The 16,686-nt window shown below is 35.1% G+C and overlaps 1 protein-coding gene across 2 annotated transcripts in view; it reads right to left on the bottom strand.

Moving 5' to 3' along the window:
- Window positions 1-16,686, bottom strand: part of HYCC1 (hyccin PI4KA lipid kinase complex subunit 1) — a 61,467-nt gene that overhangs the window by 6,602 nt on the left and 38,179 nt on the right. For both annotated transcript variants that reach the window (XM_070424423.1, XM_070424424.1), the window contains exons 8-10: window positions 13,246-13,362; window positions 11,001-11,088; window positions 10,327-10,486 (exon numbers count right to left, since the gene is read on the bottom strand). In XM_070424423.1, coding sequence (XP_070280524.1) covers window positions 10,327-10,486; window positions 11,001-11,088; window positions 13,246-13,362 — 365 coding nt within the window. The remainder of the gene's footprint in view (window positions 1-10,326; window positions 10,487-11,000; window positions 11,089-13,245; window positions 13,363-16,686) is intronic.

The following is a 16,686-nucleotide window of genomic DNA, read 5'->3' on the forward strand; positions in this document are numbered from 1 at the left end:
CAGTAATGAAAATTAAAGTTCAAAACAACATAAAACTATGTAAAACATTTTATACTCTTAAAAAAAATGTAGACCACAAATCTGCTTGAGAGACATTACATATTACTTTCAAATGCTTTTCATGATAAGATCATAATTGTTCCCACTGATGGTGCTAAAGCATGTGAAACAGTAACAGGTAGTAAAAAAATGGAGGCCAGAGCCACATATTCCTAAACTTTGGATCCTGACCTTTATGGCGCATTGGTATCAGCTGGGCATCTTGAAGAACTACTGATGCCTGGCTCTCACATGAGACATTCTTATTTAATTAGTATAAGCTATGATCTGGGCACTGGGATTTTTAAAAGCTCCCAGGTAACTAATGTGCAGCAAAGTTTGGAAACCACAGTTCTATTCTGAGCTTTCAAATTTTGAAAAATTAAAAGTTGTTATGGATGCCCTGAGTAGCCCATACCCAGCACAATATGCACTTCTGGAGGGCCTCAAACCTTCATGTTGCCCTGGGCTGGCTAGCCAGTGTGCTGGTATGATTTCCCATTTACCTAGTGCCTCAGAAAAATTTGACTGAAGGTTCTCTAAATGAAATTTTTATTTCCTGAACAGACCAAAGCATGTTAGTAAGGTAGCATCATACTGCAGCTTCTGGGTGTCCCTACAACACAGGTTTAATGAGAATAGAAAGTTCCAACCAAGCCTATCCCCCATTACTAACAGCTGTGTTCAAGTCAGGGCAAGTAAAATCTTAGTGAGGTAAATGCCAGAGGACCCTACAACTGAGAGTAAAATCACAACGACACTTTTGGGAGACAGCCAAGACTTGTCTATTTACACTGTAGAAGCAGTTTCACAGATCTATTAAAGGGACCATCAATCCAAAAAATCATAAACTATGGAAATTATCCAGACATAACAAAGACAATACATATTAACACAACAAAATTTTTAAAAATAAGTATAGGTGGCCTAACAGAATAGAAAATACTACTATTTGCATCGAATGGCACTAAATCATTTTTTGAGAGTGTTCACATAATATTATTCAATTATATCCTCAAAACAATGTGTTCTAGTGAGCCTCTGAAGTAGGCAATTTACTTCAAACTCCCATTTGCAGACAAGAAAACTGAAGTTCAGAAAGAGCCACAAAACTATTTGGTGGGGAGCTAAACAGCAAAATCTTTTGACCTCAAATACTATAAATTCTAACTCTTCAATTTATTAAAATTAAATCGAGTTAAATGTTCTCTGACATCCTTCAAGTTTAAGTTATTTGCTAGATTCCTAGTCATTTCATAGGAAGCAACTGTGGTGAAAATTTAGAATTCTGCAAGCAAAACTATAAAATGACAAGAATAATAATATAAAGCAGCACTAGGCAACTGGATTGCTAATCACATTTCCTGTGATAGTGGTGAAGTTCTGCAGCCCAAGAAGCATAATATTAAAAGTTTTAAAACATGAAATTAGGTGGCAAGAAGAAAACATAAGATTTTTCACAAGCACAAATCTTTAATTAATATATGGATATTATCTGGTAAAAATGGAAAAATTTTAACTGCTTAGTAAATTCATAAAAAGAAAAGCAGAAAACTGTAAAGAGCCAGAATCAACAGAAATATAATTCTCAGGAAAATTACAGAATAAAGATAATTACGCAATTCCAATAAACATTTGTTACATGATATTGCTCTCCATTATTTTTCCAAGATCTTCTACAAAGCTTTGTGACCCAATCTCCCTACACACACCTTCTTACTGGTCTTACTGTTCCCTAAGCCTGGAATGCTCCTTGCTTGACCATCCCATCAATATTCCCCATATTTCATATACCCTTCTCCCTACTTCTTAGCACTTTATCACTCTCTAACTTATAATTATTTATCTTGTCTACTAGATGTAAGTTCTATGAGGGCAAGGATTTTTGCCTGGTCAGTGCTATATATACTCAGCACCCGGGAAAGTAGTTTGCATATAGTAGGTGCCCAATAAATATTTGTTTGATGGACTGAAAAAATTTCCTGTTATAAGGTAAAATTATTAGAATAAATAAAACATGCAGAAGAGATGAGAAAAGTAGGCTAGGAATGTGTTACTTAAATTTGGAAAAGGAAAAATAATATATAGCTGATATTAGTAAGAATTTTTTAGCTGACAGAGAAAGGCAAAGGCTGTTTGCTTTGGAAAAGTGAAGTCGCCATCTCTAAATCTAAGTTTAGTAAAATGCACAGATAATAGGGGGGTGAGGGCATGTGCTGAGGGGTAGGAGGTGGTGATGGCCGGGGAGAGGTCAATGGGGAGAAAGGAGACATATGTAATACTATATGTAAATCTTTAAACAAAAACAAAACAAACAAAAAACCTGGAGGGGGAAAAAAGATTTTTAAAAATCTAGAGTTCATTTATTATGTCATCCATAGGATAACATACATACCTAAAAAAGAGGCAGTTAATCCTTTCTTTAAGAAAATTATAGATATGTTTTAACGGAATATAAATGCATAAGAAAACAGAATCTGTTTAAAAGCCCAGAACTTAAAAATCTATGCAAAAGGTGTCATGACTGTTCTATAACTATAAAAGCAATACTTACATTTGACTTCAAATAATTCGAAAAGTTCAAAAAAGGTCCAAAGAGAAACTTCTCAGAGAATATTTTATTTGTATACTCTCTATAAATAAGTAACCTTCTCTCCATATACAGAAATGAGGAGAGTTAAAGAATACTTTTAGTGGACATTTCCAAATTGGATCTCAAAGGCACTCAAATAATTTCTCCCTACAAAATTTCTTCTGGCTTTGAGGGGGGGAAAGGTGAAACAAATTGCAAACATTATTAAAACTGATCACGAAAAGCTGTGATTTCTCCCGTGTAATGTTATAATCCCAAATATCAACTTCATTATATAACTCATGAAACTCTTTATCCCAACTTTAGCTTTTATATTTTAAAGGCTTCCCTATTTACTAAAAGTAATCATTTAAATTAAGGAACAATATATTTCTTCATAGAATTCACACAGCTTTGTACTCAGACTGCTTTATGAATCTAAAGTAATCTGGTTATAACCAAAGGCACTTACAAAATTTATCAGCAAAAACAAATAAAATAAGCTGAAGCTTAAAAAAATTAATCCCCAACTTAACTGTCTACATCGTACAATTTTGACATTAATTAAAGTATTTTAGAGTAAACCTAAAAGAAATTCATATACATTTATTTATAATTTACAGGATATAAATATTTAAAGTGTCATAAAATATCTAAACAACTTGATAACCCTTAGTCCAATCAGTTTAAGTTTATAATTTATCTTATTCAATGGAATAAAATGCTATTTATATTCATTAAGTTATTCATTGCAGTGTTATCTATAATAGCAAAAAATTAGAAACAAATCATTTAACAAATTAAGGGAATAGTTAAGTAAATGATGGAATATCAACTCTTTGTGGTATTATGTAGCCATTAAAATAAGTGGAGCTATTAGGAAGACTTGGGAAAATTTTTTGTTAACTAAGCAAAAGCAAATTTTTTAAAGATAATATTTTTAAATTTTAAAAGAGCACAATTATGAAAAATATATACACATATGAAAAAAATTAAAAGTATAACTCTTTAAATACTGGAATTATAAGTGAATACCCTTCTACCCAGTTTACTATCATGTTGTTATAATGTTTTTCAATACAATGAGAAAAGAAGGAATAAATTGCTGTCTATATTACAAATTTATCATTCATTCACTCATTCATGCATTCAGCTACTACTTATTGAGCACCTACTATGTGCCAAACATTGTTTTAGCCTCTGGGGACACAATGGTCAACCAGATAAAGACACTGCCTTCACAGAATTTACACCGTAGAGTGGGAATTAAGTAAACAAGACTATTTTAGATAATGGAAGTAGCATAGCAATAAAGAAAATGAGAATAATGGGAGAGTAAGCAGAGTGCTAGGGGAGAAAGTCTACTTTAGATGGGTGACCTGGGAAACTCTCTTTGAGGAAGGGATATTTGAGTTGATATCTGAATGATGATACATAAAACAATATAAAGGAAGTGTGCAATATGGCACTTTTTCATCATTTAAATTTCAGCTCAAATATCCCAAATGGCTAATAAAATACCCCTAAGGCAGAAATGGCTTAGTATTTTGAAGGGTTAGAACAGTGGTTCCCAAACTTATTTGGCCTACCGCCCCCTTTCCACAAAAAATATTACTCAGCCCCTGGAAATTTTAAAAAAAATTTTAATAGCAGTTACTCATCGCCCCCAAATGCACCTGTGGCCATCACCGCCCCCCTGGATCGCTGCAGCGCCTACCAGGGGGCGGTAGCGCCCACTTTGGGAATCACTGGGTTAGAAGGAAGGGTGACAGTAGTCTACAAATGAGGTCAAAGCAGTGGTAGGTAAGACATATCACTAGGGCTACCTGTGACATAGTACAGAGCTTAGATATCTTTCAGATTACAAAGGGCAGACATCGACAGGTACACAGATAAACTATTTGGATACTTTATTGGCATTTTTTAAACAGGAGAAGTCACATTTGTGTAATGCAAAATAATGAGGATGAAGTGTGTCTTAGGTTAGAAAGAACAACACCATAACAATTCACAGCCTGGGCCAATAATTTGCAAGGCATGTTAAAGGGAAGTGAATCTGCCATAGAAACACAGAATTAGGTCCTGGCAGTTAAAGGACTACACTATGAGCAAGTACACAAAGACTAAGAAATCTGGCTCTTGAAGCCAAAGGTAGACTTTCCAAATACGAAAGGAGCAGTACACAGAAAAATGCCATCTAAATGATTTGTTTATAGACACATTGGTTAGGAGCTATACCAGTTTCCTTAATAAAGAAGAGTCAAGTCTTTTTTTTAGTTTTTATTTTTTATTGATCTTAGAGAAAGGAAGGAAGAGGGATGGGGAAGAGAGAGAGAGAGAGAGAGAGACATCGATGTGATAGAAAAACATCTATCAATTGCCTCTCGCACATGCCCCGACCAGGGATAGAACTCACAACCTGGGTATATGCCCTGAACTAGAATCAAACCTGCAACCTTTTGGTGTATGGGACGACGTTCCAACCAACTGAGTCACACAGGCCAGTGCAAGAGTCAAGTCTTCAGTTTTTGTTGCATATATAGTAAATGATACAATTCTCCTTCCTGAGGTAGATTCAGTCACTCTTAATAACTTTTGTCATCTTTATTAAGTCTCAAGTTTAAAAAAAAAAAAAAGATCCCTTCAAGAATTGCAACATGGATGCTGCTAGACCAGGTGAATCCTTCGTGATGACTAAAGATCCTCATAACCAGACAGACCAAAAACAGGTAAGCAACATCTATTGTAAAACTATCTATAAAAGCTTATTTCATCCTCTGTGTGCAGTGTGCAACAAATGCTCCTAATAGGGGGATTGGGAGGATGGTGTAGTGCTCAATAATAAGTAACAATAAATAACTTCATAAACGACAGCAAGAATTACATATGACCTCCTTAGTAAAAAATATAAATCAATAATTTACAAACGAGTGTGTTTGCCTAAGACCAATATCTATAAAATATTTTACTTATCTGTATAGACAATTACTTTACTTTTACCTAGACATAGCCTAAGAGTTTTTTGTTTTCTTCTAAAGTTGGCTAAGCCAGAATTCTTTCCTCTTTAAACCTAATGTTCATATGCAGAAATTGTACCACCATGATATTTTAGCTCTTTGGTCAATAGGTCCCTTTTCTTTTAGTCATCTAATATTTCCTAATATTTTATTTTTTCCTTCATGAGTATAAAGTTCCATATCAAGAATGCCAGTTAAAATTCATGCAATGCTATCTTTGGCCAGAAGGAAATGCTTATTTTTTGTCTAAATGTTTTATCATCTATATTGGGAAAGGAAAATTTGTTCCTCAAATAGCATTTTAGAATCTGATAATAATGGGGCTTCTCAAAATTATACTAAAATATTTAAACCTTTTTAAAACTGCTAGTTTTCCTAAATTTTATTAATAAGTATAGACAACTTTTAAGTTAAAAACATAAGCTTTATACATTTCTAATTGCAGATGTAAAATTCTAATCGTCAATTCTTTAAAGTTTGCTACTTAGGGGTTTAAAATGATCATTTCTGCATTTTTCAAAATGCTTTTATAACTATTAGCAACTTTGTTTCCACTAAATGATTTTCTCATAAAGTCATAAAATCATATTTACAAAATAAATGTAGTTTCTATAGTCCTGAAGTACAGTATTCCATTATCTGACATTTATGTTACCATTAAATCAGGATTTTTTAGAATGTTATTTTAATACTTGTTTTCTCAAATAATCCCCACTTATCATGAAAATAGGAGAGATTCAACTTGTATATCTCATTTATGCAAACAGGTAGGTATCAATAATAAAAAGAAATAATAAACCAGATCCTTTCAATTTTTTTAAAAAGAAAAAAGTGGTACATTTACAATGGCATATTATTCAGCCATAAAAAAGAAGGAAATCCTATATGACAACATGGATATACCTTGAGGGAATTATGCCAAGTGAAATAAGGTGTCAAACACAGAAAGATAACTCCCATATGATCTTACTTATATGTGAAATCTAAACAAAGAAAAAACCAAATTCATAGATACAGTAAACAGATTGGTGGTTGGGGAGCACTGGGGGGTATGGGTGAAAGTGGTCCACTGGTGAATAGGTACAAACATATATATATCCTATATAAATAAAAGGGTAATATGCAAATTGACCCTAACAGCAGAATGACCAATCGCTATGATGCACACTGACCACCAGGGGGCAGACACTCAATGCAGGAGCTGCCCCCTGGTGGTCAGTGTGCTCCAACAGATGGAGCTCTGCTCAGCCACAAGCAGGCTCCTGGGCTGCCAGAGGGATGTCTGACTGCCAGCTTAGGCCCAGTCCTCTGGGGAGCGGGACTAAGCAGGCAGGTGGACATCCTCCAAGGGGTCCCAGACTGCGAGAGGGTGCAGGCCGGGCTGAGGAACCCCCTGAGTGCACGAATTTTCATGCACTGGGTCTCTAGTATATATATAAAGAAAGTCCTAGGGATGTAATGCACTTGTACAGCATGGCGGCTATATTAATAAAACTGTATTTTATATTTGAAAGTTGCTACAAGAGTAGATCTGAAAATTCTCATCACAAGAAAAAAACATGTGTAACTATGTGCGGGAATGAATGTTCATTCGGTATGTTGTGGTGACCATTTCGCATATATACAAATATTGAATCATGTTGTAAACCTGGAACTAATATAATTTTACATATCAATTATATCTCAATTAAAAAAATAAATAAAAGAAAAAAAGATTAAAAAGGGGGAAGAAACTCAAGGAAAGGGGATTAAAGGAGCCAACTGCTTTCTTCTTCCCCAGTAGTAACAAAGAAAGAGGCAAGGAGAAAGAGACTCTTCCTTAAAGTTCATGCTTCTCCTCCCTTCTTCTCCCCCAATCCTAATCTCGTAGGCTTACAGTTGGATATTCCATGTCCCTACTGTGTGATATAGTTCAGAGTCTGGGAAGATATCCCTCTACCTGGGAGGTTTGGTGTGGTAAGGGAGTAGTATGGATATAAGTGAAATACAAAATGCATTAGAGTTCCATCAAATAAACTCTAAATGTGTTTTCACACAGTCATAAACTAAACCTACAGTCTGTAGTACTCTGCTTCAGAAACATTAAGGGATGAAAAGGCTTATGTGGGTCACTCTGGAATTTACAAGCCCTTTAGCATTGTTTCTGCAAAAAATAATGTATAAATAAATCAAATTTTATTGTAATTCATATATGTAATTTATATATGAATGTAATATAATATATATAATTTATACATACATAAATTTAAGTATCCATTTATAACTTGAGAATTATTAATATATGTAAGAACTAGAGAAAAGATATTTTATCGTCCCTATAAGAAGCCAGTGTCAGCCCTAGCCGGTTTGGCTCACTGGAGAGAGCATCAGCCTAGGGACTGAAGGGTCCCAGGTTCGATTCCAGTCAAGGGCATGTACCTTGGTTGCAGGCACATCCCCAGTAGGAGGTGTGCAGGAGGCAGCTGATCGATGCTTCTCTCTCATCGATGTTTCTAACTCAATCTCTCTCTCTTCCTCTCTGTAAAAAATCAATAAAATATATATTTTTTAAAAATTTAAAAAAAAAAAGAAGCCAGTGTCAGCTAAAGAGCCCAGAATAATAAGGTGTTCAAGCAGGAATCAGGACTACAAAAATGGAAAACAGAAAAATTTTTAATTCAGCAAAACAAGGTAACAATGAAAAATATTGCCGTAAAAAGGAAAGCCAAGGCTACACTAAAAAACAGGAGAATGCAACCTACCTGTAGAGATAAATAAGGACCTTAGACTAGGAATACTTTAGAGTCCATTAGATAAAGGGAACTCACACTACAGAAGTGGAAAACAAGACTGAGCTATATTCTATATCTGCCCCATTCAGCTGACTTCTTTTTATAGTTCTTTCTCTTACTAAATCCTCATCTGTGACTTTTTTGTTACCATAAACAGGAGTGTTAGAGTTGTGAAGGTTGAATAAGTATAAGGGAATAGATGATAAGGAAGGTTATTTTAATGAAGCTGTAGCCCTAAGTGCCAACTACCGAAGTGGAGGCCAAAATGTAATCTGGAAAATATGTAAGTACCTAATAGATACAATATATCTCAAGCAGTCTTTTCTCTTGTTTTGGTAATTTATTCCTTTAAAATTATTTCTGGAAAAATGCCTTCTATTTTATTGCAGTGTGCACATCTTATTCTGTTAAGTGCATGCATGGACACATCCACACACCTTCTCTTTCTCTCATACACACACACACAAATACAATTGAGCTTAAATATTTTACATTTTTAACTGAAGGACCCATATTTTTCTTCCTAATTCCCAATATGCCCACTTAAATAGCAAGAAAGGAAAGTAAACAAAGGAATTAAAATTCATTCTTACATTTCCTAAAGTGGTATTTTGGGAGCCATTATGTCCACAATGACCCATATGATCTGGTTCATTGCATCTGTGCCTATATTCACCTATTTATGCCCAAACAAAACACTGATCTCTAAGGTACTACCATATCTAATTAAATGACTTTATACCTATAATCTAGTTCCATTCAGTAACATAATTTTCACTGAAGAAATTGAAGTATCTGTTTGTTTTAAATAGTAACGATTTGCCTTGCTAATGGCAAACATTACCATCGTTTTAATGCCTTCCTAAAGGACCTTCAAGAACTGTCACACTACTTTTAAAGAGAAAAAGATTCATAGCGATCATTGATTAAGCTGGAAGTTTTCATCATTATTCTTTATTTGACATACCATCTCCTAGTTTTCCTGAGAAAGAACAATGACAACTTTTCTCATCATCAACTTTCTATTTCACCATAAATAATCTCATTCTTCTCACATTTGCATTTCTCTAGAGAGACCCTAGAGACAAATATAACTAAATACACCAAAAGGAGCTAACATTTTTATCAATTTATAGGAAGAAGGAAATAGAGAACTGATTTTGCTTTACTCCTAATCAATGTTTGCTTAGGGCAAAGAAGTGGCTTCTTGCCTCCCACTCTATTATTACCTTCTGAGAAAGGTGACACTGATATTTACACAGATATTTGCCACTACAATAACTAGGTACAAGGGGAGTTATAAAAAGAATAAGAAATTAAATAAGAAATAATTAATTATAAGATAAGAGAAATAGAAAGCATTGAGAAGGCCATGGTGAATAAAATGAACTTCCAATAGAATTTTCAAATAATAAAATGAAACGGTCAAGGAGGAATATTAAACAGATAATCTTTGAAGAAAATTAACTTCCAGAAAACAGAAATGTCTATAGTTGCATCAATACTATGGCATCCTTTACAGGAAATCCAGAAGAAAATGTTAGTCGTTCTACTTCAATATGCAAGTGTACCTGCTAGAAAGTTGAGAAATCAGAAACATTAAGAAATATTTGCAAGTAATTGTGAATAGAAACTCAAAATGTATGAATAATTTTTAAATGTATTTTTCTACTTTTCTCTCTATGGAAATATAATTTTAAAACCAATACAATATTTAAATAAATTTTCATTCATGAATGTAACATAAGGGGCTCTATTTTCCTTATTGCCTGTCACTCATGGACAATAAATTAGAAATTAAAAGTGACCCAATAACTCTTTCTTCCATGCCACTATGATACTGTTTACTAAAGCCAGGAGTTACACTACAGAGAAAAATGTGATAGACTCAACAATCCTCTAATGTGTAGAGTTTTTTATTTCTTACCATGTCTTTTCCACCGATGACCTCTTATTGACATGCTGGTTACTGCATTTCTTGATATTCTAGAGGAAGTTGGTGTGATTTCAACTTGAATACACCTTGTACCCTCCTTACTAGATTTCATGGCACCATGAGGCAACGAAGCCTTTATTGCATTAGCAACCTAAGAAGGAAACATATAGTTTAAGATTGGTATTAAAAAATAAAAATGTATTATTACACCTTAGATAAAACAAGATGTTAAATTTTAACACGTTTTTAAAAAGAATACTTTCACTAAGATATTTCCTATAAGATAATATATAAATCCTCTGGAATAAAGAGTAAGAGCTCAGAAGAAAACTTATAGTTAAATATGATATGTAAATGATGAAATTTCAAAAGATTAAATTATATTTCCAAATACCTAATGCTAACTAATAAGTGTAGTTCTAGCATGTTAAGGAGAATATTCTTATAAGTTAAAAAAGACTATTTATCAGGTATCCAAGAAGTTAGCCAAATGAAATGGTCAAATTTTATTATATGTGTACCTTTTCAAATAAAAAATCTTCCTAGTATAACAGGAACATGAATCACTGAGTATTAATGACATATGAATGGCTACTCTTCAATTTATAGTTCTAATTTGAGGATTTTTAAATTTAAAAAATTGCATAAATAAATGAGGCACTTACCAGCAATGGCTCTGGATATAATTCTAACTGGGCTCTGTAAATAATATCATCCAATGCTTTTTCAGCTAGATCCCATTCTCCATTATAACTATAAAATTAAATAAATAAAATATAATTATTTTTAAATTAATTCTATATACTTGAACAAAATACAATGAAAAACTATCTTTATTGAGGAAAATAATTGGTCAGATTAGCACATTGCTTAGCATTATACTCTCCTTAAATACATATTTTTAAATCTTTGAATTCCTTTCAATTGTATCTGAAAGCCAATTAATGGAAAAGAATTTTTTATAGATGTACATTTCTTCTCTAAAGATATTATATCTACAGATATAAAAATAAGCCAGGCAACCTCAAAGCATTTTACACTTTCAAAGCAAGTCAGAACATAGTAAATTATATATCTTAGAATAATGTTCAGAACACTTTATGGTTAAATTATTCTGTTAACTCCCACAGTTTTTAAAAATATTTTTAATCCTCACCCGAGGATATTTTTTCCATTGATTTTCAGAGAGAGTGGAAGACAGAGGGGAAGACAGAGAGAAACATCAATGTGAGAGAAACACATCGATTGGTTGCCTCCTGCATGCACCCTGACCAGGGCCTGGGCTGGGGAGGAGCCTGCAACCAAGGTACATGCCCTTGACTGTAATCAAACCTGGGACCCTTCAGTCCCCAGGCCAACGCTCTTATCCACTGAGTCAAACTATGGCTAGGGCTCCCACGGTTTTTAATGAGAATCTATAACTACTGTGGCTTGCAATATCCTAAGTAGTTACTTCTTTGTATTTTGGTAGTCATTTAGAAGTGTACGTGATGTATGTTGCAAATATTAGCAATATATCAGGAAAAAAGTGTGTGTGAGTATAATGGGACAATATTAAAGGTCTAACCCAGGGGTTAACTTTTTCTTAAAGGACTAAATAATGAATATTTTTGGCTTGTGGCCCATACAGTCTCTACTCAATTCTGTCACTATAGCACAAAAGCAGCCATAAATAACATACACACACACAAAATTTTTTTTGAAGCAGGCAGCAGTCCAGATTTGGCCCAAAGATCATAAATTCTGCCTCATTCATGAGGTTTATAATCTACTAATTGAATAACTGAATATTATATTCAGTTAAAGTACCAACTGAATATAATAAAAAATATAGTAAGATATGTGTAATAAGAGAATTACCAAGTAAAATACTAGTATCTAAGGCATTAAGGCTGAGCATCAATATTAGAAACTAATAATACATTATTTGTGATCAAAGAGGCTTTAAAATGTTTTTTAAGAGTTAAAATTTCTAGAATGGAAAAAGATATTCACTGGGGGAAAAAAGCTATTTGAAAATTACAGCAAAAAGAGTAATGAAAAAAGGAACTGCGCATATATTTAGGTTTTGCTAATTTTCATTCTGTTCTTAAATTTAAAAAAATGAAGTGTTTTAGTTGGATGCAAATTCTTCAGAACATTAAAAGACATTTTTTTTTTTTTTTTGGTTTGTATGGTATTAGAATTCTTTTTTTTTTTTTTATTGCTTAAAGAATTACAAAGGGTATTACATATGTGTCCTTTTTTTTTCCCCGCCCTTGACAATACCCCAGCTTCCCCTACCTCCCAGTGTCTTATGTCCATTGGTTATGCTCATATGCATGCATACAAGTCCTTCGGTTGATCTCTTACCCCCCTCCCTCCTGCCCCCCAACCCTCCCCGGCCTTCCCGCTGCAGTTTGACAATCTGTGTGAGGCAGCTCTGCCTCTGTATCTATTATTGTTCAAAAGTTTATAATGGTCTCTATTATCCATGAATGAGTGAGATCATGTGGTATTTTTCCTTCATTGACTGGCTTATTCTTCACTTAGCATAATGCTCTCCAGCTCCATCCATGCCGTTGCAAATTGTAAGAGTTCCTTCTTTTTTACAGCAGCATAGTATTCCATCGTGTAGATGTACCACAGTTTTCTAATCCATTCATCTACTGATGGGCACTTAGGCTGTTTCCAGATCTTAGCTATGGTGAATTTTGCTGCTATGAACATATGGGTGCATATATCCTTTCTGATTGGTGTTTCTGTTTTCTTGGGATATATTCCTAGAAGTGGGATCACAGGGTCAAATATTCTTTCACAAATATATGCCAATTATTTATCTATTGAGATAAGTATATAGTAACAATAAAACAACAAACTATAATTTTCCAAAAAGATAAAATGTTTACTTTGTATATAAAATAAACTTACAAAGCAAAATAAATCCCTGTTAACATCTGCACCATGAATTCTGAAGAAACTGGTATCCTGCTACTTACACCTTTGTATTTTCTTACATGTTGTCTGGGATATCCACAAACGCAGATTCTAGAAAGACCAAAATAAAAATATTTGTAAAATTGGTAAAATTTTAGGTAATTTATTTTTTAACATTTACAAGCCAACAGTATACTGGGTATGCTCGCTTCTCTAAACAAAAGAATCTTTCCAAACAGGATATTTGTCTGTAACATTTTCCTGAGCAAATTAGATTGGGGGAAAAATGCATAAAGCTAGAGGGGTGTTAATATGTAGTAAGTGAATCATATTCTCAGAGTTGATTCACTAATTTTGATCAATTATTAATAATTTTTAGTCACTGTAAAACCTAGTACACGGACTCAGCATTCTCTCTCTCTCTCTCTCTCTATATATATATATAAATATATATATAAAATAGAGAAATATGCTAATTAACCGGGACACCGTAAAAGGTAGACTGGACAGGAGGAGGTTGCACGTGGAGCATCGAGGGGCGGGGTGGCAGGGGCCTCCGTGCCTGCGCTGGGGGAGGGCCTGATCAGCAATGGCTGTGGCTGCTTCAAGGGCCGGAGAGGGAGTGGGCAGCCGCGTAATTTCAAATCACGCGTTGGGCTCCTAGTTTATCATTAAAAAATTCTTTTATTTTAATATATATATATATTTAAATATACTTTATTAATTTTTACAGAGAGGAAGGGAGAGGGATAGAGAGCTAGAAACATCGATGAGAGAGAAACATCGATCAGCCTCCTCCTGCACACCCCGTCCTGGGATGTGCCCGCAACCAAGGTATATGCCCTTGACCGGAATCGAACCTGGGACCCTTGAGTCCGCAGGCCGACGCCCTATCCACTGAGCCAAACTGGTCAGGGCTATTTTAATATATTTTTATTGATATCAGGGAGGAAGGGAGAAGGAGAGACAGACAGAAACATCAATGACGAGAGAGAATCATTGATCGGCTGCCTGCTGCACTCCCCCCACTGGGGATCGAGCCCACAACCTGGGCATGTGCCCTGACCAGGAATCAAACCATGACCTTCTGGTTCATAGGTGACACTCAACCACTTAGCCACGCCATCTGGGCGCTGACAAAATTCTTGACATAAACTGTAGGCTTAAAAAAATACTCTAAAATGACATTCAAACAACATACAGTACATACCTTAATAAACTAAAGATAGATTGAAATTTTTAATGTTAAAAACCATAAGAGAAATAAAATAAGCAAATAGTTACATATTCTTTGAATGCCTAAATATGACAACAAAGGTAGATTCCTAAAGAAAGATCAATATATTTTTATCAAAAATTGTTAAAGGAATAAAAGGAAGTATTTATTTATTTATTTTGGTTCTTTACTTTTTTTTTATCTTTAATTTCTTTATTGGTTAAGGTATTATATATGTGTCCTTATCCCCCCATTAACTGCCCTCCCCCGGGAAGTATTTATTATAGTGAAGAATATTTAAGGTGTACTAAAGTTAAGAAGTACTTAATATAATGAATTGGAAGCCAGCTAAAGTCCAACACAGCGGACCAGTAATAAGTCATTCAGACAATACTATGAAACAATTAAATATGACATGTGGGTTTTTTTGGTGTGTGTGTATTTTTTTAGTGAAAGCAGTTTTATTACAGAAAAGCTCCCTGCTACAGGGAGGGGACCCAAGCAGGTTGCCCTGATGTTTTGAAAGTCTACTTAAATAACAGAGAAAAACTGCAAAACCACGCATGTATCCTAATCTGTATAAAAAGATCATATACAAAGTCTTAGAGTTATCTCTGGGCTGTGGTATTATAGATGTATTTTCTTCCTTTTTTTTTTTTTAAATCCTCACCCAAGGATGCGTTAGTTTGATTTTTTTTTTTTTTTGAGAGAGAGAGAGAGAGAGAGAAACATCAATGTGAGAGAAAAAGAGCGATCAGATGCTTCCTCTGCACCGCAACCAGGGATCAAACCCAAAATCTTTTTGGTATATAGTATGATACTCCAACCAACTGAGCCACCCAACCAGGGTAATGTACCTTCTTTTTGATTTATTGTAGAGGCCCAGTGCACAAAAATTAATGCATTCGGGGTGTGGGGGGTGTCCCTCAGCCTGGCCTGTGCCCTCTCACAGTCTGGGACCCTTCAGGGGATGTCCATCTGCCGGCTTAGGTCCGCTCCCCAGGAGATTGGGCCTAGGCTGGCAGTCAGACATCCCTCTCACAGTTCTGGAGCCCTCAGGGGATGTCCAACTGGGTGGGCCTAAACTGGCAATTGGACATCCTTAGCGCTGCCGTGGAGACAGGAGAGGCTCCCGCCACCGCCACTGTGCCCGCCAACCAAGAGTCCAGCTTCTGACTGAGCGGCGCTCCCCCTGTGGAAGCACACTGACTACCAGGGGCAGCTCCTGCACTGAGTGACTGCCCCATGGTGGTCAGTGCACATCATTAACGACCGGTCGTTTTGCAGTTCAGTCTATTTACATATTAGCCTTTTATTATATAGGATGTATTTTCTATATTTTCTATAATCAGCATGCACTGCTTTTTTAAAAAAAGTAAGTTTTCATTTTCTTTTTTTTATTGATTTTAGAGAGGAAGGGGGAGGGAGAGAGAGATAGAAACATCAATGATGAGAGAATCATTGATCAGCTGCCTCCTGCAAACCCCCTACTAGAGATCAAGCTTGCAACCTAGGCATGTGCCCTTGACTGGAATCGAACTCAGGACCTTTCAGTCCGTAGGCTGATGCTCTATCCACTAAGCCAAACCAGCTAGGGCTTTATTTTCAATAAAACAGAAAAGAACTGTTTTCTCATAATGTGCTGTGGTTGATATAATACAACCGTTACTTAATATAGTACCAATCAATAGATTGTAATGACTTAATCCCTTCCCCCCATGCAATTACTACCTGGAACTTAGTATTTCCTCCAATCCAGGAATGTAAACTTTTACTTAAATATGCTCAAGTATACCATAGACCATTTCAAAAATATACTCACGAGGGTATCATTAATTCAAAGCAACTTTAAAGATTAAGTATAAATTCATTTGATATTGAGAGGATCTTAAAATTCTTTAGAACCATGGGTAAAAGGGAGCAGGGATATTTATGGACTGAATGTTTGTGTCCTCCTCAAATTCATGTTCAAGTCCTAATCCCCCAATATGGTAATATTTGGAGATGGGGCCCTTGGGAGTAACTAGGTTTAGATAAAGTTATGAAAGTAAGGCACCCACCATAGGATTAGTGCCCTTAGCAGAAGAGGAAGAGAGACCAGAGGTCTCTTCCATGTGAAGGCACAGTGAGAAGGCAGTAGCCTGCAAGCCAGCAAGATGGCCTTCACCAGGAACCAAATCTACTGGCACCTTGACCTTCAATCTGCCAGACTCCACAAC

Source organism: Myotis yumanensis, unplaced genomic scaffold (genome assembly GCF_028538775.1).
Source record: "Myotis yumanensis isolate MYYU_CA2020_CCGP unplaced genomic scaffold, mMyoYum1.0.hap1 SCAF_9, whole genome shotgun sequence".
Lineage (NCBI taxonomy): Eukaryota > Metazoa > Chordata > Mammalia > Chiroptera > Vespertilionidae > Myotis > Myotis yumanensis.